This window comes from Lontra canadensis, unplaced genomic scaffold (genome assembly GCF_010015895.1).
Source record: "Lontra canadensis isolate GAN:19392208 unplaced genomic scaffold, GSC_riverotter_1.0 scaffold24, whole genome shotgun sequence".
In the NCBI taxonomy this organism is placed as follows: Eukaryota; Metazoa; Chordata; class Mammalia; order Carnivora; family Mustelidae; genus Lontra; species Lontra canadensis.
The window spans coordinates 15,222,760-15,249,522 of record NW_022631018.1 but is presented as its reverse complement, the minus strand read 5'-3'; the positions used below and the strand labels follow the sequence as shown (position 1 = coordinate 15,249,522).

Below are 26,763 nucleotides of genomic sequence, written 5' to 3'. Positions count from 1 at the left end.
AGTAACAGCAACAACAACAAAATAAAAATAAGGGAAAAGATTTCCTCATGCCACATAGACTTTCAACATAGAGATGGTAAAACCCTCTTTTCCCAACATACAAATGTGCATAATTCCTCCTGTGGAAATTATGCTTTTATGGCAGAAAAAAAAAACATTACCTCTGTCATTCAACATCCTGTTATGCTATGATTGGAAAAAATCTTTTTACATGGTAAAAACACAACAAAGCATCTTCAGTACAACTGTCTGCCGCTTTGACACTGAAAGCATACGGTGAAAATAGACGATGGCTTAAGACCTACAAGGAGCAAAGCTCTACAGAGCTGGTCTCACAACCACTGACACTGAAGGCACAGGAGATACTGTGAATAGTCACATTAAAGAAAGCGACAATCACTTTCTTAGTTAAGGTTAGTAAAGACATTCAAGAGACGGTGTTGCTGACACATCTGAAAAATCAGAAGACAAATTAATTTCACTACTACTGTTAATGGGAGAACCAAACACACAAGTAATTTGTGAGGCACAGGAGAGGTAAAAAACAGGGCAAGAATGGCTGATTCACGGTAAACGTCGCAAGGCAGGAGCCATGCCTGCTTCATCTGCTCCTGACTATGCAGCCGTGGCAGAGGGTCTGTTTAATAACCATTTGCATTTCTCAGATTAGGAAAAACCTACTGAAAAGCATGAGATGTTTTTGGTGGGGCTCTGCACCCGCTAGAAGTTCCAACTGCTATTAATAGAAGAGTTTTCTTTGTCTTTCCCTCTCTCCCTCTCTCTCTCTTCCCCTCTTTTAAAACACAAACGGACCCTAGGCTGCATAGGTTGGTGGAGCCCAGAACTCCCTCATACTTCACTGGAATTTTATGCCTCTCCTATCTTTTCCTCCCCAAACCACAGTTTTGCCTCTGGGACTCTGGTTAGGCTCAGGTGGCTGTCAGATAAACTGATAAACACTGCCACCAGAATTGGCCGAGAAATCTATGATCGGGAACATGCCCTAAATCAGAGCCTACCCATATGCTCTGATTCGCACTCTTATCTGAAGCTTGTGGAGCTTGGAACAAGATTTATGGGTGTAAGAAGACAGAAGAAACTTCTTGGCTTTCTGAAAAAGTGTATGCAAATACGTATACAGAACTGTAGGTAATCAATTATTCATAGCGTCTTTTGAAGGGAGTAGTCAATATATTTTCTGGTTCTACCTTTATAAGATAGTTCATTAATATAAAAATACTCTTACCACAGTGGGAAATTACTATTTTAGACATCTGAAAAATCTTACGAATTGAACTGACCCTAAGACTTGAAAACAATTTCAGAAAAAGTTCAGGAATAAGAGCAAAAAGGCTTTAGGAAAAAATTAGAAATATTGCAATGTTTAGACTTTTTAATAAAGGCACTTCATTAAACATTAAATGTTTATTCATTTTGCTACCTCAGAATATTATTCATGGAAAACAAGCTCACAAATAAGAAAAAGATGATTCGTTGGATTAAATTTCCCGATTTTTGTTTTGGAAACTATGGAAACCATACTCAAAACAACCGGAAGTTGTTTGGAGTGAAAACAAAACCAATGGCAAAGAGTTTTAACAAACTGCAGGAGATGTGAAAACATCGGTAGGCATGGTGGAGCTGAGGCCAGGCACTTGGGATGTCACTCAGAAAGCAGGCATCGTTGGCCGCTTATCTCCTGAGTGGCCCAACACAGGAAAACAGGCCGAGAAACTGAAAATCGATACTAGGTGTCGGGTGACAATAGGTAAGTAGAGCTGCATTAGAACCAACTTTTCGTAGTTTGAGTTTCAACAACAGAAAATAATTATACGGATGGAAAAAAAAGAGAAAAATTCCTTTTTCAAATGACATTCGCAAAGTTCCCACTTATTTTTACAAGATTTTCTAGACGCCAGGAAGATTGGTGAAGTTTATAATTATCTTTACAAAGAAAAGCAACCATAAGGATAAAGCATTGTTTAAAAACTGAAAGGTAACATTTTTAGGTTTGTTCTCTTAAAATTGAGGGCAAAACGAGGGATAAAATAAGTAGGGGAGAGCTGAGAGATGAAATTCTCAAGTAAGGGCTGTCTTTACCAACGGCACAGCAATCACACGGGGTGTGCCAGGAAGCAGAGCTCCTGTTCCGTCTGGATGCCACCGGCCTCTGGAACAGCCAAAATGGGCGCGGACACCAGCGGAATGATCACTAACCCCAGGGAGAGGGACCAGGGCCTGGGATTCCCCAAACAACTTCCTTCAGTACCTTTTGCTTTCTTAATCTTTCCTTCTACTACAATCTGTTAGTTGCTGCAGAGTAAACTCCAAGTGAGCATGTTTTCAATTTTCCCTATTGCTTACTTGTTGCACAGAATTTTAGAATATTAAGACCTTAGACATTGGCATCAGTTCTTCAATTTATGGAGAGAAAAAGAGGCCCAGAAAGGTCTTGCATTACTTAAATCAAAGTTTAAGCTAGGTCTACGGACTCCCAGAGTTCAAAGCTCTTTCTTTGCTAATCCAAGGACTGCACAATTACTTGTCAGAAAATCCTTATTTAAAAAAATTATTTTTATAATTCCAGTTAGGTTAACTCTTCTTTGAAAAGACATCCTCAGTTTCTCATGGAATGAAGGTTTTTGTGATTTCTAACCATAAAGAGAAAATTTCTACTTCTTCCTCTTGAATTTTACTCTGTTCAGGTAAAATCCTGCATAGAATTAAATTTAATTTTATAACATCAGGCTTATTTGATATAGTAAAGTAAGACTAGTAGTAAGACATTTCAGATAAGTCATTAAATTGAAAATTTATGTCAAAGGTATTTGAAATGTCAATCCTTAGGGAGGCTTTCTTGGCTGGTAAGGTACTAGAGAGCACACAGAGTAAAATCAAAGTTCTAAGATCAGATTAATTAATTTTATAGCTAACCTGAAAATTATCTTAGTTACATTAATTATAAAACTTATTTTAATTGTAAAATTACGCAATACCCCCTCTTATGGAAGAAACTACTCTATTTACTATGAAGATGTACTGTCAAGAAATTGAAAAAGGAAGTTATTAGGGTTATTTATTTGTGAATGCTGATTTCTTCTACTGCTACCCAAAACTTTGTTGGCCTTAAAACACAGCCACATCTATAGATGTAACAAACACATTTCAGGAAACAAACACTACATTTTCACACTTTATATCAAAATATTTTGGTGGGAAACAAAACCACAAACACATTTTACATGTACATTTACAAGCAAGTAGCAATAAGGTCATTTGGGGAAAAAGATCCCTGACGATGTTCTGTATTGATCTCTGACCTGGAGGAAGAAATAACTGAAGCCATGGATGCCCAATATCTGATTCCTACCATCTATAAAACTTGAGGTTTAGAATAAAAAGGAGAAAGCAAACAATCTAAAAAAATTCTAAGGATGTTAACATGATATTTTTTAAAATGTGCACCTAAGACATAATGAAAACCAACTGCTTTATTTTGATAATTCAGCACACTTAGTTTTAAATGTATCTTATCAAAATAAATCAGGATATTTTAACATAACTTGGTATTGAAAGATCACTGAAGGCATGGCAGAGGGAGTGGGGAGAGGGGACTATACTCTCCTAAAAGCAAATTACATCAGAATGAAAGAGGCATAAATGTTCCTAAGTTTCTAAATGTTTCTAATGTTTCTAAGTCAGAGATCCCACTCTTCTATTTTTATCATATACATTTCTTCGAAAAACTTTCTTTAGACATGGCCTAAATTATGAAATTTGAAACATTACAGATTTACTTTCACTTATGCCAATCTGGACATATCACAGGCTCTAGGTTCAGAGATCTCTAAGCCCTTTAAAGTTTACAGTTTGTACAACCCTGACCAGTATAGCTTTACATTCTTTTAAATCATATATGTATTTTCAGATTTTATTTATTTATTCTGAGAGCCACTGAGCATGAGTGGAGAAACAGGGAGAGGTAGCTGGAGAAGCGGACTCCCCGCTGAGCAGGAAGTCTGACACGGGGCTCTAGATCCCTGAAGCCCAGGATCATGACCTGAGCAGAAGGCAGGAGCTTAATGACTGAGCTTCTTAAATCATAATTCAAAAGCTCTTAAATCACAATTCAAAAGCTAAAGCTAAGAATTTTTATTTTTTCTTCCATTCAATGTATTAAAATTATCTTAAGTAGAAATATCACAGCATCAAAGACACCCCAATTAGCAAATAGATCAAAAAAATTGTCTATTTTTTTTTTATTACATACCCATATAACTATTTTAGTACATTACCACTGACTACGAGAGCCCAGCCGTTATTCTTCTAGATGGGACAGAATACTATAAAAGGGCATCTTGAGAGAATTGAACATACAGTCCTGGATCCCGATATGGCTTCATGAATTTAGTAAACATCATCAGAATTCTATAGATTATAGTGGACAATATACCAAATATATTGTAAGTTGTCCTTGTATACACTCCTGAAAAGAATCCGATAAATTCCAGCCGTCCTCTGGAGGCTTGCAAGCAAGCAGATGCAGACTTTCCGAGAGCCAGACGGCATGTGGCAGAAGCAGCACAAGGCTGGGAATGAAAAGGCCTTGGGGCTTCTCACCCTGTCCTAGCCACCGCTACGTGACCAGGGCAGGTCACTACTTCTCTTGGCCCGAGTTACCTAAACTGAATGACCCTTCCAGCTTTTCAATTTTATGTTTCTAATTATTTAATCTGCTGCTGTTAAGTAGGAAGAAGGTCCACATCCCGTACCTCAGTGGACCCTAGGGAATTTCAATAAGCAAATCAAGGTACTTTTTGGATACAGGAAACTCCATGTTTATCAAGCTCTGGATTCAAAGCAGAAAACAAAACTTATCTTTAAAGACAACCCAGCATCTTACAGCGGTTTCTCGGACTTGCTTAAGTAGTCCTACTTGGCTTGCCTCTCACAGAAGCCCTTCGCGTTCAACACTGAGGACAAGACCAGCACACTCGTGTGCTACGGACCAGACGCCCGGTACAGAAGGAACGTCCCATGCTACTTGGTGACAGACGGCTTGCCTTACAGCTTACGGTGAGACAGGAGGAAACTGTAACACTTCTACGTACAGAAGGAGAGATGAGGTGATCGAACAGGCCATGTGGCGGAAGAAACGCTACCACGCAACACACCACAGAATGCGGCACAAGGGGGATGTGAATTGAAGAGGTAGAGCCATAAGAAGACAGAAAACCAGCACTCGGTAAACACCAACGGACAGCAGTCAGTTCCACACGCCTGCGGTAACCGCACGAACCGGCAGGGAAAGCTTCCGGTGCAGAAGCCAGGGCTGGGGGTGGGGGGCATGGGCACGGGGAAAATGCCAGCTCCTCTTCCGGAGTCAGGCTTCTATGTCACCTATCTTCCGCCCACATCCACTCCCACCACGGCTCTGCCCATCACCACCACGGCCCCCGACCCGAAGAGAGGGCGACGTGAGTGGAGGGGAGGAAAGCGGCAGTGAGGGTGGGAGAGGAGGGAGGCAAAGAGCCAACAGAACACGAGGAGCAGCGTTAGGTTTGAGTCTGGAGGCTACGATGCCGCAGACATCAAACTTGGAGCCCGGGCTTGCAAACCAACCATCCCCCACTCTTCCCTCAAGCCTTCGGACTCACTTGGACCCTTGCTGATAAGAGACCTCTAAGTCTCTGAGCAGCTGGCTCCCGCGGGGGGCTCAGCAGCCCCACCCAGGTGTGAGGCTGATTATGAAGTAAGAGCCCAGGCTCACGGGTACACACAGGGATCGGGGCGAGGACCCTGTCACACACGTACTCTCCCGCTACAGCTCCGAGGGGGACGTACACCAGCAGACCAGCACCCCGGAGCCATTAAGATTCTGGCGGGGAGGAATTACCTTCTGGAAGTGCATTCAACGACAGCTAAGGACTAGAGTTAAGGGACAGGAGAGTGCTTTATGAGACAGTTCTCTAACCAGTTACATTTCAGTAGCCCGGTTAGACCGTATGTGCCTAGGGCTCGTCTCGCAAATTCATCTTCTTCCACTGAAATGAATTAAGAATTAGTTTTCACCTGCCCCAACCGTGAACAGAGTGAACTTTTAAAAAGCCTATGAGACATTTCTGCATAAATGGGGAAGCAAGTGTGAGGCAGACACTGTTTCACTGAGCTCTCAAGGAATGATAAAGGGTATGCTGCCCTCCTTCAGATTAAGGGCTCTGAACTAGGTGAGGATATTTAAAAATCAAACACTGCTTTCAGCAGGACAATGTTAATCCCCATTATTTACTCCAGATATTGTTCCTCATCTATCTGACACATCAATCCAGATACTAAGGTTCCAAAATAGGTCCTCATTTTGAAATCACTATTTTGCCCCAGGGCATTCACTGAAGTGTGTGTCAGTTCTGAATTTTCCATTTACTAATGAGCTAACTAAAATACTTTTTATAGGAGAAAATACCCTCTTCTAGCATAACCTTTCTGTTGAATATTTTTAGAAGTCACACTAGACATCTAATTTTATTTTTAAAAAGGAGACCTAAAACATGAACGAAATATTATGCTAATATTGTAAAAAGTCTGGACCCAATTTACCTGAAGGAGAGCCATGTGCTGAGCTCATACTTTTGACCTTGGAGTCGGACAGTCGAGAGATACTGTTAGCTCTAATTCTAGGTGAAAATTTATCTGAAGGTACTAATCTGGCCCCGCTTCGGATGACGGCTTCCGCAGTCCGGGAGGAGGTGCTACTTCTAGAGATTGTTGCCTCAGAGTCACTGCGGGCGGACAACGAGCCAAGCCTCGTTCGCCGAGGCTGAGCCAGCAGATCAATCCTAGAGATGTTGCGCCTTCCCGTGGGCGGCTTCGACGTGGAGCTGGTTGTGGACACTTCAGAAGCAACCGAGGCCTTGTCGGCGTCGGCCAGCTCGCTGTCGGACACTTCGCCGAGTCGGGCTCTGCGCAAGAGGGAAGTCCTGGTGGGCCGTGGCCTGGGGAGGGTGGTTGACTTACTGGAGGATCCCAGCGCTATGGGAGAAGTCTTGGATTTCATCACCTTACTTCCTTCCAGTTTGGAATGTGCGTGCTCGTCCGTTGAGGTAAGTGGAGTCCTGGCGTGAGATTTACAAGAGTAAGTTTCCTGATCCGAGGACATGATGTCGGAGATGGCAGAATGAGGTACGCTGGAGGTCTGGTCGTCGTCCGTCAAGTCCACGGAAGGTTGTCTCATTCGTCCACTGGACTGTACAAATTTACGACCCTCCGCTCTTGAGCCCACATCTGACGAACGACTTTTGGTTTTCTTCTCGACCTTCTCCCTAGCACCTGAAGATGATGACTTTGTCACATCCTTCGAAGGAGAACCCGTGGAACACCTATCTTTGTAGAGACTCGTGAAACTCTTTCGCTTCTGGGTTGACTTTCTTTCGGTCTCGCCCGTGACCAGACTGATTGTACTCGCCGTGTCCACATCCGACTCTGGTGAGATCGAGTTGTCCCTGTTGTAACTGGGAGTGTCCGGGCCTTCGTCAGTTTTATTATCTTCACGCAGTTTGGCTTCCAGAAAAGCCATCACTGCTTCTGTGTCTTTGAGAATAAGGGTGGTGTCCATACTAGAGTCTGTGTCCATCGAGTCACTCCTGTCCCGTATTCTGCTGGCAGCTGGCAGGGCCAGGGAAGGCGGTGTAGACGAAGTCTGCTTATTTATATGGGGAATAAGCTCTATGGGGATGTTCGGGCTGGGTTTTTCTATGGTGAAGCTTCCTTGCCGCACCAAGGACTTGGAGGATTCCTTCTTCTCTCCGCCCTTTGGAGTCTGACCTTTGAGAACGTCCTCAGCTTTTCTTCGCTTACCCTCGTTTTGTGTCACCCTTTCTCCTTTGCTTGCAGAGTGTCCTGGGATTTTTTCTTGAGGTTGTGACTCCTGTTTGAAAGATTCCTCCCGGCACCTATCTGTCTGACCTGAAATGTTCTTGGAAGCGGACAACTTGGTGGGTGTCCACTGGACCTGGTCGTTTTGTTCTTGCTGCTGAATTTTAGCTAATGTCTGCTTTACCAAAGAAGTTTCCTTCTCGGTTTCGCTTTTGTCCTTCCCAGACAAGCTGCCCAAGTGAAGCAGGATTTTACTATCTCCGCCGGGTTTGGCGGCCTCCCCGTTCACGGCCCTGCTCATCTTACTCAGGGCTCTGTCGGCATCCTGTTTGTCCTTCTGGTAGGCCTGTGCTGGTGCTTCTTTCTCCTGGAGTTCTGTGTCTTGTTTTTCTCCGATCTCTGACCTCTGTGTCATACCCTTGGCTCTGGAGCTCTCAAGACACTTCTCTTCATTTGGAAGCTGGGGAAGGGTGCGTCGCCTTCGCTCTCCCTGGCCAGCCAAGGAAGTGGCCGACCCCGTACTTCTCACTGAAATGCCAGACTCACTGATATCTGCATCTATAACACAAAACCACAAAGTAGACATTATGAGGGCAAAAAAAAGTACAAATAAGAAGAGTATCATGTTACGTTAGATTTTGCGGTGTCCGTTAAGAAACGGCTTCATATGACAAGAAAACTTTGAATAAACACACCAGCATTGTGACAGAGTAGTTTCAAAAGCAAGTATGAGGCCACGATGTACAAATAAGCAGATTATTAATAGGGGGAGTGTTCTAGGAGATGAAAATTGGGGTCATCTGTTCTTAATCCTCCATCTGTTCCTTTTTCTCTCAATGTATTTTACGGCAGGGAAGGTCACTGTGTTCCTTCTTGCTTCTGTAAGGTCCGTGAAATTTTGCTAAAGAAAATTTTACAAAATTGCACAGAGAATGCCTAATAAACACTTTCAATTACATAGTATAGAAGAATATTTCTAGGTTGTTCAGTGGCTTAAGTGTCCGAGTCTTGCTCTCAGCTCAGGTCTCGATCTCAGGGTTATGAGTTCAAGCCTGTGTTGAACTTAAAAAAGAGAAATATATCTAGTTTGTTTTTTTTTAATAATTTTATTTTTAAATCAGAGAGAGAGTGAGCACAAGCAGGCGAGTGGCAAGCAGAGGGAGAAGCAGGCTCCCGGCTGAGCAAGGAGGCTGATGTGGGACTTGATTCCAGGACCCTAGGATCATGACCTGAGCCAAAGGCAGCCACTTAACTGACTGAGCCACCCAGGTGCCCCTATATCTAGTTCTAGTTTTTTTTTTTTAAAGATCTTATTTATTTATTTGACAGAGAGAGACAGTGAGAGACGGATTATGAGCAGGGGGGGAGTAGGAGAGGGAGAAGCAGGTCTCCTGCCAAGCAGGGAGCCTCATGCAGGGCTTGATCGCAGGACCCTGGGATCATGACCTGAGCCACCCAGGTGCCTCTAGCTGAGTTTTTAATGAGCATTGTTAGCTATCTGAAAGAATTACAAGTTTGGATAGCCTAAGTAAAACAGAAAACGCACAACTTTAGAAGGTTTTCTAAATAAAAATTGAACACTGACTAAAATAATTAAAAAAATTTTTTTTAAAGATTTTATTTATTGGAGAGACAAAGAGAGAGAGCATGAGAGGGGAGAGGGGCTGAGCACAGAGCCCAGAGCAGGGCTCCATCCCAGGACCCCGAGATCATGACTTAAGCCAAAATCAAGAGTCAGACATTTAACCGAATGAGCCACCCAGGCACCCCCAAGAATTTAAAAAATTTTAAGTGTGAAACAAGAGAACAGGACTTATCATACTTTTACAAACTGAGGGATTTTTAAATTATGGTCTTCCAGTATATTAATGCCTCATATAGGAATACAAGATCATTTTTTCTTTTCACAATTAAGTAGAAGACAATGAGAAAATATATAATTTGATGTTTCTATGTGAAAGAATTTGAGAATACCTAAGGATTTTCCTGACTGCTGGAATACCTGGAATGCATTTCTGAGATAAAGGAAATTAACATATAAAGCATTCTCATCTTTGGGGGTAAGTGGAAACAAGATACCAAGACATAGCTTTTTCCTTTCCCTTTTTTTTTTTTTTTAAAGATTTTATTTATTTATTTGACAGAGATCACAAGTAGGCAGAGAGGCAGGTGGAGAGAAAGACTGGGCCCAGGGGTGGGGGAAGCAGGCTCCCTGCTGAGCAGAGAGCCAGATTCGGGGCTGGATCCCAGGACCCTGGGATCATGACCTGAGCCAAAGGCAGAGGCTTTAACCCACTGAGCCACCTAGGTGCCCCAAGACATAGTTTCTGTGGGTCTCTTTTTTTCTTTTTTTTAGAGATTTTATTTATTTGACAGACAGAGATCACAAGTAGGCAGAGAGGCAGGCAGAGAGAGAGGAAGGGAAGCAGGCTCCCCGCTGAGTAGAGAGCCCGATTTGGGGCTCGATCCCAGGACCCTGGGATCATGACCTGAGCCGAAGGCAGAGGCTTAACCCACTGAGCCACCCTGGTGCCCCTCGGTGGGTCTTTTATCACTTTATAATTCTGAAAGTTGAGCATTTAAATTTCACAGCAATATGATGGTTTTGATGCAGGAAAACAGCCACTAAATTTCCTGATTCAACTTTAGCCATTGGTGACTTTACGGTGTCTCATCTCTGTAGTGCTGCCAGAAGCACCTAAAATGTACTCGCTGTTTTATCTTTTTGTATTTTTCTAGCACTTTCACACTGTCCTGTTCCTAACATGCATGCGATGAATGTTTAACAATATTTAAGATTCAAGTCAATTTATCAGCTTATCTAAATAAATTAATTTAGAAGATGATGAAACATGTTGAAACGAGATAATGAAGGGGCAGCTGGTTTGTTATATAACGAGGGCAGAATTTTGCTTCCTACAGCTAACCTGACTAATTCATAATGGATTCTTGGTAAGTTTACCTAGCTCCTTTGACCCCTCTGTTCGGGTTTCTTGTTTCCCAACAGGTGACCAGTTTATGTTAATCAATGCCCAAATCACTTGGTCTTTTCCAAAGATTTTTGGTAATACTGTCAATTACTTCTAATTTCTATAGTAAATCAGTGATAAAGCTTTTCTAGTACATTGCTATGCACCTTGCTCAAATGCTTGCAGAGTAATGTTTACAAAATTCCTAAACCATATTTTTGGGGTGCCATAAGCCAGAGACAAAATAAATTTCCACTTCCATGTTCAACAATAATAAAGCTAAGAATACAGATAAAAATCCACAAGCACATTCTCCTTGAGGGTTTTATGTCTAATTAAGAATGTAATTAACTGAACATAATAAAATCATTAGAGGCATAAAATTTCATTTTTGTTTTTTAAAGAAACTTTTTATTTCAGTTCACAGAAATATTAGAAGGCAATAAAAATCACATTGCATAGACTTGCAAAAAGTAAATTAAGTGTGTTTTAGTTCTTTTTATTGAATTGTATTGAATTTTTTTTTACTTAAATGCACAAAGTATTAAAATATTTGCTGTATTAATGATATTAATTAATGTTATAATTTGGAACTATTGTCAGTCTTAAAATTTTCATTTTTATACATATGTCATAGATAAAAATTTGTGTATGTGTTTCACCTACAAATTATCTCTTATCTTCAGTTAGGTTATATTTTAACAGTATCTGCATTATTAGTGCAAATACAATCATATGTATGTAGTATAAGCATGAGAATATATGATTACATTTACTTAAGTTTAACTAACTTCTCACTATAGATTTTTTTTTTAAAGATTTTATTTATTTATTTGACAGAGATCACAAGTAGGTGGAGAGGCAGGCAGAGAGAGAGGAGGAAGCAGGCTCCCCGCTGAGCAGAGAGCCCAATGCGGGGCTCAATCCCAGGACCCTGGGATCATGACCCGGGCCGAAGGCAGAGGCTTTAACCCGCTGAGCCACCCAGGCACCCCTAGATTGTTTTTTAAAAAATAAAAAACATGTATGATTCACAAAAAAGAAAGAGAGAGAGAAAGAAAATACCATTCTCCAAAGGGACAGGTACAGACAGTTCCATTATCCTTTCGTCTTGATCATGCCTTGTATGATTTGCAGCCAGACTAGCCCACTGTGAAACCCAGCGTTTGTTTCCAGACGAAGACGTGCCTTCCTAAAGGAGAAAAATAAGGGAATGAAATCAGAGTCTATTTAGTCAGTTCTATGTAGTCTCATAATCCTGTCATACGAAGCCATATTCAAATCTCACGTTGCCATGTTACCATTAATTAAATTTCCTCATATTTAGAATGAAGATTCTCTAGGTACCCCTTTAACCACATCTTATTATTACTGTGGACGTAGCATAATTTGCTCTACTTATTAAATACTAATGATGGCACTAAAATAAACACTTGGAGCTTCAAATTCACTGCGGCTGGATGAACCTGGGTCTGCTTCTGCAGCCTCAGGGCTACGACAGTGCGGTTGGCCCTACTTCGTTCTCTGCAACAGGAGCCTGAAGGTTCTCTAGCCCTCTAGGTGCTTCTAGGAATCAGACTGGATCCAGAGTCCCAAGGGGTATTATATCTGCCAGATCATGTCTTCAGGGATTTAAAAAAAAAAAAACAAAACCCAAAGCTTAAGACTTCTTTTTACAACACTTTACTATTTCCAGAAGAATCCAGAAATCACTCAGCCTTTAATAATTTTTCTGTAACTAGCCTGAATCTCGACTTGTGCATGACTAGATCTGGCCTTAAGGTGAGTGCTCTTTGAATCGTTATAGTCAAGTGTGAAATGGAATTTAATTCATGATATGGTTCCATAGACTCATGGGCATATACTGGTAATTTTTAATACCTGGGCAATCTAGGCATTTAATGTGGGAGATCTAGGAAGTACAGAAAAAAAATCCTGTTACCTCATGAAAAATCTAAGTCCAGGATTACTTTTGAGACTGGAATATAACCAAAATTGTCTTTCGGATTATTCAAAACAATACCTTAAGTATCAGATTTACTACTAAGGATGATAGGCTAAAAATTGATGAAGTATTTCACACAGACTACATACACGATTTCATGAATAGGTTCAAATAGTAGGTATATAGTGACATACATACAGTGAAGCCTAAGGAGTTCTCCAAAGCCTGCTGAGTCCTTGAACTCCCTTTCAAGAGTCTGTGCCAACTGCCCACAGCTCTCAGCCTGAAGGAAGTACCAGAGCCACTCACACCTTCACTGATATTAGAACTATTCTGTCAAGAGGTTCTTGTGGCCTGGTTAGGAGACTCCTTCAAAGGCAGGTGCAACATACTGGGGCTACATATAAAGTCCACTTGGCATGGGTGGAGGGGATAGAGAAGGAAAGAGGGGGGTCTTACAAAGTTCATGTTCATCGGAATTGTTGCTGGAGCAATTAGAAAACCCAAACACTGCCTCGATAAGTATCACTTGCTTTCAGTAAGGAAATTTGGCATCTTATAAAACAGAAACTAGAATTAAAATTCTCTAAGATTGAGGAAGGAAAAAAAGAACACTAAAATACATAATTGCTTTCAGGGAAAAGCAGACCACTAAAAGGGACAATTTTAACATCAAAGAACAGGTGGATTCACCTGTCTATTGAAATATTTTATTTACATCTCATGCAAATGTAACATTTTATTTATAATTTATTTATATTTTTAGGTTTTGTTTTATTTACCACTTGTATATTTATTTACCATTTATAGATTTTAAATCACCTAATTTCCTGAGAGATGGTATGGCACAACAAGTAAGAGAATGAGTTAAGAAAATAAGGCCGCCTATGGTTCAAATTCTGGCTCCATAGGTACCACGCTTTGTGAACTTTGTCAACTTAATTTCTACGTATCTTATTTTCCTTATTCGTGAAATGGCACAAGAAGCTCCTATTGGTTGTTAGCTCTTACTGTCTCAATAAATTATAATGAATTAATACTTCTCAGTTACATACGTCTTTCACATTTCTCTTTGACCTAACAATGTGGAACGACATTCTAGTATCGTTTCCAGTACAGGAATAACTATTTGTTAAGGGCATAAATCTCGGGCAGTTACTCTGCCAAGAGGATCAGACTTCACTAAACTCCCCGTAAACAGGCTTTATCAACAATCCTGTTAATGAGAAGATTGCAGCTGAAACGGGGCATTGCCCAACACCAAGGCACTCAGTTAAACGTGGTCGCTCTGGATTTGCACTCAGGTCTTCCTGGCTCTACTGTACCAGACTGACTCCCTGACTTTGTTAGTCAAGGCAACCTTGGTTAACTTCATGTTACCCAAATCACATCCGGGGCTGCACCGTACCCGCACTTACTGACGTATGAAAGTTCTGTCTGGAACGACAGTCAGGCCTGTCCATGCTCAATACATGCCCTCCTAGGAAGTTTAAGCAACGTATGTTTTTTTGTTTTATTTCATAATGCCAATCAGAGCGGTGAGCATGTAACTTTACTGCTTTCTGAAGTTAACATTTTTTTTCACCGATGAACATAATAACATAATTTAAAAAGAACGTAACAACAAAACTGAAACAGAATTACTGCAAAATTGCTTCAGGCTTTTATTCGAAACAAATTAATTTGTGAGAATTTAGTTTTTAGAAGAACTCTCAAGGGGATTATCAATTACTTAAAATAATGTAATTACAAAAATGATAAAAATTTACATTTTTGTATAAAAGTTACATAGGAGGAAGGGATGTATACCTCTGAGTTGTGAAATCCAGGTGTACTCAGTGGCTTTCTTTCTTCCATTACTACTGCAGCAGAGCTGAGAGCCCAATCTTTTATCAGATCTTTATGCTTTTCATTGATAATAGGCCTATTATAATCCTGATTGTCATCTACTCCAAATACCTAGGAGGAGAAATTATTTTATAAATGAGAAGTCTGAGCACCAGATTACTAGGAATAGTATCAGTAACTTCAGAGGCAAATAAAAATACTCTGAATTAATTTCGATGGGTAATTCACTAGTGAGGAAAACATGTTTAAGGACAGTGTAACGTCCAACTGAAGCGAGAGTTGGAAAGGAAAAACTGGGCTGTGGCAGCTTACTTCGCAGTAAAGGAGACTATCCTTTTTAATATTTGGCCAAGTACTGTTTGATAATAAACACCCAGGATACTACATCTGATTTGTTAAAAGAGGTTAATAATGTTAAATATTATAATAATGCAGAGTTAGGAAAGAATACTACTTCAGCTTGTTTCCAGCCTGTCTCTTTGCTCTATCATTTTTGAGAATCATGTTGCAAAACTGTAAACATATGCCTGATTTCACTGGTTCTTTGCCTAACAAAAGTGTAACATTTACATACATGAATTCAAATTATACTTGGAATTTTTAAGGTCCCAAATATCAGATTTTGTTGTGTGATCTCGGTATAGAGTACAGCATGATCTTCAAATTTTATTTGCCTAAAAATTCATCAAAAGGCCTTTGAAAGGCAGATCCTGGGTCTCCTCTCACAGATCATCAATAAGCAGGTGGAGTACTGTCAATACTTGAGGGATACTTAAACACAGAGACCAGTAATCATGTGCTCAATCAAGGGCAGGATCTGATCTTACTGATTTCCTGGCACATAACAGGCTGGAGAATAGGGTTGTCAAACAGACTGGAGAAAGGTTATAATAGGTAAACTTTAATATTCCATTTTACTAGTAAGTTTCTTCATTCCCAATGCTTTTACTTAATAGACTTTATTTGTGGCTCTAATTACTACAATCAAGAAAAATATTATGTGTTTGAATTCGTGCTTTGTAGAAAGGGTCTTTAGAACATAACCAAAGGGCCTTCTTTGCTATAAAAAGGGGAAAATACCCTAGGTTAAACTCTTTTCTAGAAACCTTTTTAATGATTATACAATATACCTGATAAATTCTAAAGCCCACATTTAATGAAAGAGACAACAGATTTTCAAATTCTTAACTAAAACTTGGAAATTTTACCACTAGATGGCCTTATCACTTAATATTTAATTCAAGTATAACTACGGTTGACAAGAATTGTGATTTAATATCTGCTGAACCACTCAATATTTGAATGATCTCTGCTTTAAAAGTGAACTGTATATTGCTAATTTTAAATCAAATGTGGATTTTAATAATACACAGAAGCAGAGTAGAGAAGGGAAAAAACAAACTTGTTTCATTTTGTCAAACAGCAGAATTGTTCAGTTTAACCACAACAGTAAAGAATGCTGTGTACATTGTTCCACAAGTTCTGCCTCCAATCCCACTTTTAAAGAAAGCAAATGAGAGCTACTCGAGTTACCTCCGACTGCCTTAGAATAAAAACTCAGTATTATTTCTAACTCAAGTCTCTGACCTCCAAAGTTACTGGACTTTATTTCCTTATTTTTATAAGTACTGGGGGTGGGGGTGGGAATCTAACTCCAGTTTGCAAGTAAAGATAAAAACACACACGTGTGAGTGTGTGTTTGCATGTGCTACCTGGTATGTTATATATAAAAGAGCTCAGGTGATTTTCTGATTTGGTGATAATTACTTCGAATTCATACTCAAAATGGACTTGCAAAATTTGTGTTCCTCAAACATTTAAGCACCACCAGTTTCGAGTAAAACATAACAGATCTCTCCAAATCTGATACTCCTTTGAAATAACAAAATACATGCAAAGAAGTGATGCTTCTGGGGGAAAAGGGCTGAGCCTGTACAGAGAGGATACGCAGATGACTTTCTACAGGTGCCTTGTAAAGCATCAGACACAGCTGTGCATATACCTGTCAGAGTTTCTAAATCAAGTTTATTTCCCAAACAAGTGACAGGGCCTGAGGCACGACTATGGGGGAAAGAAGTCCCCAAATTCCTACCTGTATTTTTTTGAGTGTTCTGAAAAATTAATGGTAGCAATGACTACCCAGTTTGAGATCCCTATCCTTTTCATGTCTTGCTACAAAAACATCCACTTCTGAGAATTTTCATGTGAAAACAAAGAGGATGTAAACATCTTATACTGTGTCCGTGTGCTTTAAAGCTATTATAGTTTTCACATTTCAAAAAGCATGTACAATCTGACATAGGATCCAATAGTTGGATGAGACTTGAAACCTAAGTTTGCTAGATTTTCCCGTCTTTTCATTGTAGCCTCCGTCCCTGGATGATTTCATCCACATCCGAGGCTTCCCTTCGATTTCCAACCACAGGCAGCTGCTTCCCTGTCATCTCTCTTCACAGACGCTCAAAAACATTTCACAAATGCAGTGTAGTGTGTGTCAACCCTGGGCTCAAGCTTTTCCTCCCTTTCCTGGGCTCTGTCATAGCCCCCAACTTGATGTAGTACAAAATCAGATTCTCTCATTCAAATATTCATTTTTAAGACTAAAAGTCTAGACTGAGGAAGGGAGAGAGATCAGATACCTGTCTAGTTATTATGCTTCCTCTCTAAGACAGCCCCCCCACCCCAAGTTCGTCAGTCAGTTTCTAATTCTTCCAGGTGGAAGCAAAAGAAAGGAGGAGTGGATGGGAACAGAAAATTTCCTTTTGAACTTGCACTATCTGCTCTCTGGGCCAGGCAGATGCTTAAAGATAACTCATTCATCTTAGGGGGTGGGGAATGCTCAGGCCTCTAGGTCTCCTGATGGAGGCAGACGCATCTCTATTTTGGGGAGTGACTGTGACCCCTGCTGTGGCCTCAAGGTTTAGGGTAAGAAGACAGTACTTCCTCACCACCCTACTCCAAGAATTATGGAACACGTCTTCTCTCTCTTCCTTTGGATGTGTGCCTATGATATTTGGTATCTCACTATCATGATATTTGGGATTTCACATCTGTATCTCAGCGGGTCCTCTAAACAATTGTAACTACCTGTTCCTGAGGTAGGTACTTACTATTTTTTGCAGGCAACTGGGCTAGCCACTGTAGGGGCTTCAAAAATATGTATAACTTAGTCCTTGTTCTCAGAGAGCTGAGGTCTAATACAGGGGGCTTATAAAGAAAAGAGAATGTCACCTGAACCATGCAGAGGCACTCTGTAGTTAAAACAACATTTCTGTAAGAACCAGACTATATTTTTAGAATTTAGTTTCAAATTTAAAGACATGAAATGTTCTCCAGATGAAAAAGGTCCAGTATGTGTGGTACAAACCAAGCCTGTGAAAAGTTTGACCTTGGTTTTTTTAAAAAAACATGTGGCGTATTATCATTATTGTCACTATTATTTAAAAAGCTCAGACTGTTCAGAAAATGTCCACAGTGTCTAATTCTGAAATTGGAGGTGGGGGGAATAATGGTATATCAAACCAAAGAATACAGGGTCAGTTTTCATGGGGGTAAATATCCCACTGACTAAATACTTGTAAAGAGAGGTCAAATTCTATTTGGTGACATCAGGTAAGGGGTTTTGCTTACTGTGGCAAAGTAGAGACCAGCGTGAAAATGCGTGGAGAAAGGGGGAAGAGTTACATCTGCATATAAATTTAGTAATAGGTACAAATGCAGAGCAAAATGGTAATTCAACAGCAATAGTCCTTAATTTATTAGTTAAAAAAAATTTCCAAATCAGTTGAAAGATGTCATCTTTCCAGAGAAATGAGAAACATAACGATAGGCTAAACATTAAACTTTTCTGGGCTTATTTTAAATTAGCAACTGAGGAACCGTATCGTATTAGTGTATCAGTCATATCGAAGCGTCTAAGCAAATGTGCACTCAAGTTTCAACCTCGGATGACTGACCCACTCTTTCTTCAATGAGCACAGACTGCCTGGGTAGCGGGAGCAGGGTCTCTACCAGTTCAAACGCACAGCAAAGGTTTCCATGGCCCAAGAAAATCACTTGACGCATGCTTTAAGAACTATGCAGAATCCTAGCTTCTAACATCAGGGAATGAAATCAGGAAGACTTAAGAGAGAAGAATTTCTTTAAACATGTTAATTTCCCATAAAAATCTAATTTCATTTTTAAAAAAGAAAATCCCTCAAAAGTCACTGGAGTAAGTGGTTCTAAGTATTTAACACTGTGATTTTTAAACATTTGTAATCAACTTTTAAAATTTAAAATTTGGATAAAACTATTAGAAAAAACAGTGGGGCTAAGAGAGACATTTTATATTTATCACGGCATGTACATATGCCCCTGCATGTTCACAGCAACACTATTTGCAAAAGCCAAAAGGTGGAAAGAGCCCACGTCCATCAGCAGATGAACGGATAAATAAGATGTGGTTTCCCCACACAACGGTGTACTTGTCATAAAGAGGAATGACGCACCGACACATTCTCCATCATGGATGAACCCTGCAAACAGGCCACGTGAAAGCAGCAGGTCACAAAAGGCCACGTGGTGTATGATTCCACTTATGTGAAAAGCCCAAAAGCAGCAAATCCACAGACGTGGAAAGTAGATTAGTGATTGCTAGGGACTGGGAAATGGAGTGGGTAGGGTATCTCTTTTTTGGGGGAAGAAAATACCATGAATTAGACAGCGCTGATGGTCACACAGTGTGCATATACTAAAAGCCAACACACTTTAAATGGCCAAAATGGGGAATGTCATGTGAACGACATTGCCTCAATTTTTTTAAAAAGGCACCATATAGTTTGATCTTCTTCCCTTTTACTTCTCCCTGTGTAAACACGTGCTTGGATCTGTCCCCTCCCTGAACCCACCCTGAGGTCCTTCATTCTTCACACTCCCTAGGAGTGTTCTATCCGTCCCTCTTCCCTTTCCCGCACTGCTTAGCATTCTCTTTCTACTAGCTCCTCCTTTCCTAGCTTTCAATTATGCTCAGGTCTAATTTCATGCATCTACAGTTAAAATATCCAATTTCTCTCTTTATGGCTCATTTCCTTGACATGCATTCCTTCCTTTCATGCCTAAAATATGCCTGCTCATCAATGACCATCTTAACTTTTCCTTGCTACACAGATTTTTAAGTGCTAAGCTGCTAGCTGGGTATTGCTAGAAACTCCAAGGCATCTCCAGTCTTCTACTTATCAAGGCAATTCCCCTGAAACTTACACATGTATTTCTTCTGATACAACCTGTATTCTTTTGGAGCTTTTATACCAACACATAGAAGGTTTTTAAACTATGCATTTGAACAAGTTTACGTTAAGATCAAGACACAAACTAGTTTCAGCAAATAAAAAATATAGGAAAACCTGTTTGTGGAGGCTTGGCCGAATCTGATCAATTTATAAATGCATTAATGAAATTAGCTAATCTATAGCTAACCACACACAGACACCAACAAAAATGAAAGAGCATGGCACAGAGCCTTTGTTCTCATTATTCATTAAAAAGAGACTGAGTGTCTACTACATACCAAGCACTCTTCTAAGCACAAGAAATACAGAAGTGATCAAGACAAGTAAGGTCATTCTAGAAAGAACAGGCACAAAGTAAACTAGCTAGAGGGACATTCTCTAAGGAAAAATAAGACATGGGCATGTGACAGGGACAAAGAAGAGGTGAGCAGCAGGGCTACTGGAGATAGGGAGGGGAGAGAAAGCCTCTGACAGTGAACTAGGAGAAGGAGGAAGGCAAGCGAAAATGCAAGAAGAGCTTACGGGCTGAGGGCACGGTAGGTGGCAAGTCCTACAAAGCAGGAAAATAAGTAAGATTTCATATAATAACACAGGAAGGAAGAAAGGGGAGCCTACTAAATGTTGTTAAGCTCCTGACTGAAGAAAGGTGAGGGTTCGGATGTGAAGCTTTGGGGACGAGCACAGCAGGAGAGGGTTTCCTGCACCTGAGAAGAGGAGCTGAGAAGGGGAGAGGAGCAGTAATCAGAGTGACCAAAAGTCAATACTGACAAAGATTTTTCTTTACAAAATTGCTTAGTGAAGAGAGGGCAAGAAAGATTAGTAGAACAGGAAGAAAAATGAAGCCCTCAGAATTCACCAGCTAACAACTGCTCTCTGCTCTGGTCCATTAACTTAGATCATTTCTGGCCTGGCAAGAAGCTGAAGAAAACGTTAAGTCCAGATCAAAATGCTGCCCATTATCGAGGTCGTCACTCACTGCTTGAGGCTCTTCACTGGTCTTCTGTTCTTCGGTTCTGTGGCCGAGTGGACCCGGCACATGCTGCCTTTCTGTGTTCTGTCTGGCGTGGGCACCTAGATTCTGACTCTGGTTTATCAGGGTTCCCCTGGCTCCAACTTGGGTCTAATTTAAACTCTTGCCCTGACCTCCCAAACTGCTTCCAGCTGGATCCAGCACTGACTTTCTTCATCCCGTGTTTCCAGGCTTGTTACAGCTTTCCTTGTTCTGGATTCCTCCCGACCACCTACTGCCTGTAGAGCAGCACGGGTAGATCAAGGCCCATGAGAGAACAGAATATGCTCTTAAGAGGCATTTGGGGGGATATATGTTGCCACGAACACATGGACAGGAACTGAAACTCAGGGCAGGAAGAGTATCTGGCAGAATTGGTCTATGTATGGTATGACACTTATGGAAAACACTTTTTTCAAGATAGAGCCTCAAGCCCTCTACAATGAGCAAATTTGTTTCATTAATTTAATATTTAGCTTTCTGTTCTCACTGCAAGTTTTTCTCCCTTAGGTTGGAAGGCTAGGACATAGCCCTGATTCGCGTCCTCCTCTGCCCTCAGCAGTGTCTGTTTTGATGGAGGAGTGGGAAGCAGCAGCTGGCACTACAATGGGTTCTCAAGACACCACAGGGAGGCCAAAGTAGGGAGGGCCGGGGTGGGGGGGGGCTATTACTACTGTGGAAAACAGTTACCTTTAATCCGAGCAGTCAACAGCACTTTCTTATTATAGCACATGTCCATGCAAGCTTAGACATAAAACTCAAGAGGTCTTTATAAATAACAAGCATTTGTGTTAATATCCTAGGATGTGAATGTGGGGACAATGCATAAAATGAGGTTATCTACTGACAAACACACAGCACAAAAACATGAACCAAAATGCTGTAATCCCATAACCTGGGGTCTGGGGAGGGGACATTTCAGTATCCTTTAACTACAACCAGCACAAAAACATAAAGATATGGTATTTCAGCTTGATGATTTCTTTAGAGAGATCCTATTTTAAGTGCATCCAACTTCTCCCAAGTTAACAAGCAAATACCTTTTCTCATTGTCTTCTTTAGGCCCAGGAGAACAGTGTTGTTTTGGGGAAAAAATGAAAAGGCATTCAGCGCTGTATCATGTGCTGCTGTGGCGTACTCACTTCCTTCTGATTCTGTTTTGATTCCAACATGCTATTTTCTCTCGGTTTTCTCTGTCTCCTCGGGGTGATTCTTTTTAGCCTCCTTTGCTCACTTTGTCCACCACTGTTCACCTTACTAAGAACTTCATTGTCTCATCTCCTCTACACATTCTTTCTAAGTAATCTCATCTATTATTTTGCACTGAGTACTCTCTAATATTTTCCAAATTAGGAAGTTAGCCCAGATCTCTTACCTAAGGCCCTGATGTTTCTATATCTTTCTATCCAACTGACTACTGGACATGTCAGCTGTTCCTTAAGTGCCTTCTCTGCTTCCAGTCTTTCCAATTTTCTTTTTTTTTTTTTTTTTTTTTTTTTTTTTTTTTTTTTTTTAAAGATTTTATTTATTTATTTGACAGACAGAGATCACAAGTAGATGGAGAGGCAGGCAGAGAGAGAGAGAGAGGGAAGCAGGCACCCTGCTGAGCAGAGAGCCCGATGCGGGACTCGATCCCAGGACCCTGAGATCATGACCTGAGCCGAAGGCAGCGGCTTAACCCACTGAGCCACCCAGGCGCCCTAGTCTTTCCAATTTTCAATGCATTCTTCCCACTTTTGATGGTGATGTCATTGCCCTATTTAAAAGTTTTCGGGGATTCCCCACCATCATTAAAAACTCTAGAGTCCTTCATATGATACACAAGGGCCTTCAATATCTAGTCGGATCTCATCTCTCTAAAATAACTGGGGTTCTCTGAATGAGTCCTCCACACTCCCATGCTCCGTATCTGGAACAGGTTGCTCCATATTTCTGGAAAACCACCCCTGTTACAGGATTGATTCCACCTACTTAAGAATGAGCTCAGATGGCAATTAAATTCAGTATTTATTGAGGACATATAAAATACCAGGGACTAGGTTCCCACAGTTCTGGAGTTTGCATTCGTGTGTGTGCATGCATGCGTGTGTTAGGGGGTACTGGGGAGGTGAACAGACATACAGGAAAGTCTCTGTGGAACTGTCTTCTCTTGGGAACTACTGGCACCCTTCCTCCAATAGCTTATGGCTATCAGAACACTCATAGTATTTTAATTCATGTTTTTGCTTGTATATTTCCATTCCTCTACAGACTTATGTCCTGCGGGGAAGAACTCTGTCTTTCCAATTTGAATCTCTCTCCTCTATCACAAAGGATAGCAAAGGATGTTGAGTAAAGGTTGCTAAATGAATAAATCGATGAAATAAGCCAGCTCTCAAATGATGGGGTAAAAAAGGAAAGACCGCACACAAGTTTTCGGGGCCAAGCAACAATTAAACACTAGGTGGAAAGGGGCTGAAGGCCCCAACTTCTGTCCACACACCTGACTCGTCCCAGCAATCTGATATGACCACCTGTATTGCTCCTACCCTCCCTGAGTGCTTCTTAGGCCTTGATTCTGGCTAGTCTCAGCCTTTGTTTTCTCCATGCCCACAAAGTTACCTCATCTCCTTCAGACATTTGATGCCTGCTTCCCTGATTTTGTTTCCCAGAGCCTGATTTTAGACTGAATTTGGCTTCTGGCTTTAACCACAACTCGCAGAGTCTCAGCTCTTTTCTTTGTATTCACAAGATAATGCAGTGACTATCCCCTATAGTTATGGGCAGCTTTGTTTTCTGGTTTATACCAACTGGGAATGACTCTGAATTATCTACTCATTCACACACTGCCATTACTTCCCTAAATGAATCCTGCTTTAAAATCTTAGTATTCTCTGTTCAGAGTGGTACTGTGTAATTTGCCATTGAAAAAAAGCTGCTTATGATGATTACAGACAGCAGGTAGACTCCAGGTTTTGTGGTCCCTCTCTATCCAGCATTTTCCTAAGAGTCTCGCGTGTACCAGTGACTTCTTTCTTGGCTTTCTGTTGTTTTGCATGGGCCGCTTCCTTGCACTGTCACTTCCCCTTGGGCTCCAGATCTGACTCAGGCTGAAAGAACTTTCCAGGACTGATCAGTACCTTGTGTAGAGATCCACATGTGGAGATTCCTAGTAAGGACACAACACCGCTAACATTTTTAGACATCTTATTATAAAACAGGCATTGTGATATGCATTTTATAGATTTCATCTTTTTATAAGACCTGGTGAACTTTCTTCCATTTTAGAGAAAAAAGAGAGGTTTAAAGAGGTTAGTTTACTCAAGGGCAAGGGCACCTATGTAGCGCATGCCAAGGTTAGAGTCAGTCCTCGTCTGTCTGCCTGCAAGTGTCGATGTTCTTCAGCCCCACAGCAGAATCGCTCAGTGTGAAATAACCTCACGGAGAAAACACCGATCACTACGAATACAATATCCATAAACCAAACAAAGGCATAAGAAGATAAAGTTAATATTAATCTGAATTTTAAAACTTCTTACTATTCTCCTTTCCAAAACCTCTTCTGTTATTTTGCATTTTACAGTGTTTTACATAGCAATATTCTTGTTCTCAGTAATCAGAGAGAAAATGTAGAACTTTAAAATAACCTGAAAGAAATATCATTATTAGTTCCCAATGACGAAAATAATTCAAAATCATCAAGAGGCATTTTCTGTGATAACACCATGCCCTTAGACTTCTTTTAGTATAATCAGGAAACTCACTTCATTCATCCGTTTCTTTCTTGTTTTATTTTTCTTATTAGCAACTGTCGTAACACTGCTCACACAGCACCTATTTCCTAGGCTAACGGGCCTTGGAAGTTTGAAGCTGTGCTCTCCAACGGTAAAGACTTTTGAGCGTGTGCTCCTCACATAAACGCATGCTTTGAAATTATATACATAGACCAATGTAATAACAGATTGCAAACACTGGAGAACTCACCCCCAAATGTAAATAAAAACTAAAAAATTAGAAGAAAACACAAGTCCTAATAATTTTCTCAGATCCCAAAGGTTTATCTTGTCTACCTCCTGAAAGCCCTGCCCCTTAGCTCATCTAAAACTAGGGCACCTCAAACATTAAGGTGCGTGTGAATCACCTGGAGATGTTGCTTTTAAAGCAGATTCTGATTCAGTGTATTTAGATCAGGGCTGAGATTATTTTATATTTCCAATGAGCTCCTCAGTCGATGCAAAGGCCAGTCACACTCTGAGTAATAAGAACTTAAACAAGAGGTTATTGTTTAGCCAAACTTAAGCTGCTGTTTTCTAGGGGGTAAAATAAGCAGCTGTCCTAAAGTCAACTTTCTATTTCTATGGACAAAATTAATAAAAACTGCTTTTAAAACCATACAACAATCATTATACGCATTAACCAAGAACATCAAAGAACAAATCCAAAATGTAAATAACCATCATGGCTGGGCATACACTGAAAGTGGCTGAATGCAGAGTTATCAGAATGAAACTCGTTCTGTTTTCACACACTTCTATCTCCCAAGGCAGCAGGGAACAGAAAGAAAAGAAAATAAGGACAAAGAAGGAAACCCGACTAAAACATAAACGCTTTCACATGTTTCTGACATGAAATTAGCAAGCAGGAAACCTGTGGTTAACGATCATCAGCGGACATTTATGTTGATATCAACAGAGGCACAGCAGCTTGGCTTTGTTTTATAGTTTTTACATAAATGCAGAGGGAAGACGGTCACCAAAGTACATGGTTTAAAATTCTATCTTAAATTTACACAACTTTAAAAGGTCCAAAGACCTACAATGTATAAGAAACTCGGGTAAAAGCTCAGAATATAAGCAAAATAAAACCGGAAGGCACTTTGGTTTTATTGTTAGTCTTGCAGGCCCCTCACAAAGCCCTACAGTTCCAACACCGCTGACTACATGAAAACACGTTATGCTGGCCCTCCGGTAATTTCCAACAGTCACATACACCAAAAGAAAACTTCCACCATCCCCAAATTCCAGTTATTTACCTTGTCAATCATTTTTCTTGCTTCCACTTCCTCACTGTTGGGATTCTCTAACTCAATGGTATAAGTACCCTTGTCACTTTGGTCATCATCATTATCCTTTTCAGAAGTGGCAGAAGTAGGTTGATTTTTTAACATTTTATCCATCTCCTGGCTTGGTCTGTGCCCAAGACTCCCTGAACTTCTTAACAATGCAGTTTGTAGGAAGGGAATGGACACCGATGGTTCCTCTGATTTCTGTTTTAACAATTTCCCATGTGGAACACCATGCCCCCCTCTGTGATGCGTAGAGCTAGTCTGTAAAGACAAAGAAACCACTTTGGCATCTGCTGTTGGAGATTTTGTTTTTTCAAGTTTTGTATGTGGTGCTGAGTAAGTAGTTTCCTGACACAAGATTCCCGCACTCTGAGTAAAAGAATAGGACCTTCTTTTTCTGGGATTGTCTTCATCAAAGAATGCAATCATAAAAGCAGTTTGACTTACAACGGCTTGGTCTTGATGCTTTTCAGCAGCCTGGGCCTTCTGTAGCTTCTTCTGTTCGGGATGGTGGCGCCGTAAGTGTTCCTCCAGAGCTGCACGTTTGCTGCAGCGCCTGTGAGCGCCAGCGTTTTCTGAATCGCTCTGTGTACCATCGTCATGTTTATTTCCTGGACACAGAAAAGAAACCACATAATAGAGGAGGAAAAAATCCCATGTAGAAAATTAGACACATATACAAAAGTGCTAGTTGTTTTTTGCCCCCTCCCCCTTTTCAAGCCAAGTCATATGTTCTTTTCAGTAACAGGCTCTGCAAACTTCCTCCATTGCAATGTTCACATTCAAATTTTATCAACCAACAATGA

At 40.6% G+C, this 26,763-nt stretch overlaps 1 protein-coding gene across 10 annotated transcripts in view; it reads right to left on the bottom strand.

Moving 5' to 3' along the window:
- The window catches only part of CEP170 (centrosomal protein 170), a 117,056-nt gene that overhangs the window by 20,112 nt on the left and 70,181 nt on the right, over window positions 1–26,763 (bottom strand). For 5 of the 10 annotated variants that reach the window (XM_032862900.1, XM_032862905.1, XM_032862901.1 and 2 more), the window contains exons 9-13: window positions 26,405–26,568; window positions 25,925–26,218; window positions 14,596–14,745; window positions 11,907–12,033; window positions 6,598–8,430 (exon numbers count right to left, since the gene is read on the bottom strand). In XM_032862900.1, coding sequence (XP_032718791.1) covers window positions 6,598–8,430; window positions 11,907–12,033; window positions 14,596–14,745; window positions 25,925–26,218; window positions 26,405–26,568 — 2,568 coding nt within the window. The remainder of the gene's footprint in view (window positions 1–6,597; window positions 8,431–11,906; window positions 12,034–14,595; window positions 14,746–25,924; window positions 26,219–26,404; window positions 26,569–26,763) is intronic. The other 5 variants (XM_032862906.1, XM_032862907.1, XM_032862908.1 and 2 more) reach the window with 3 other exon arrangements.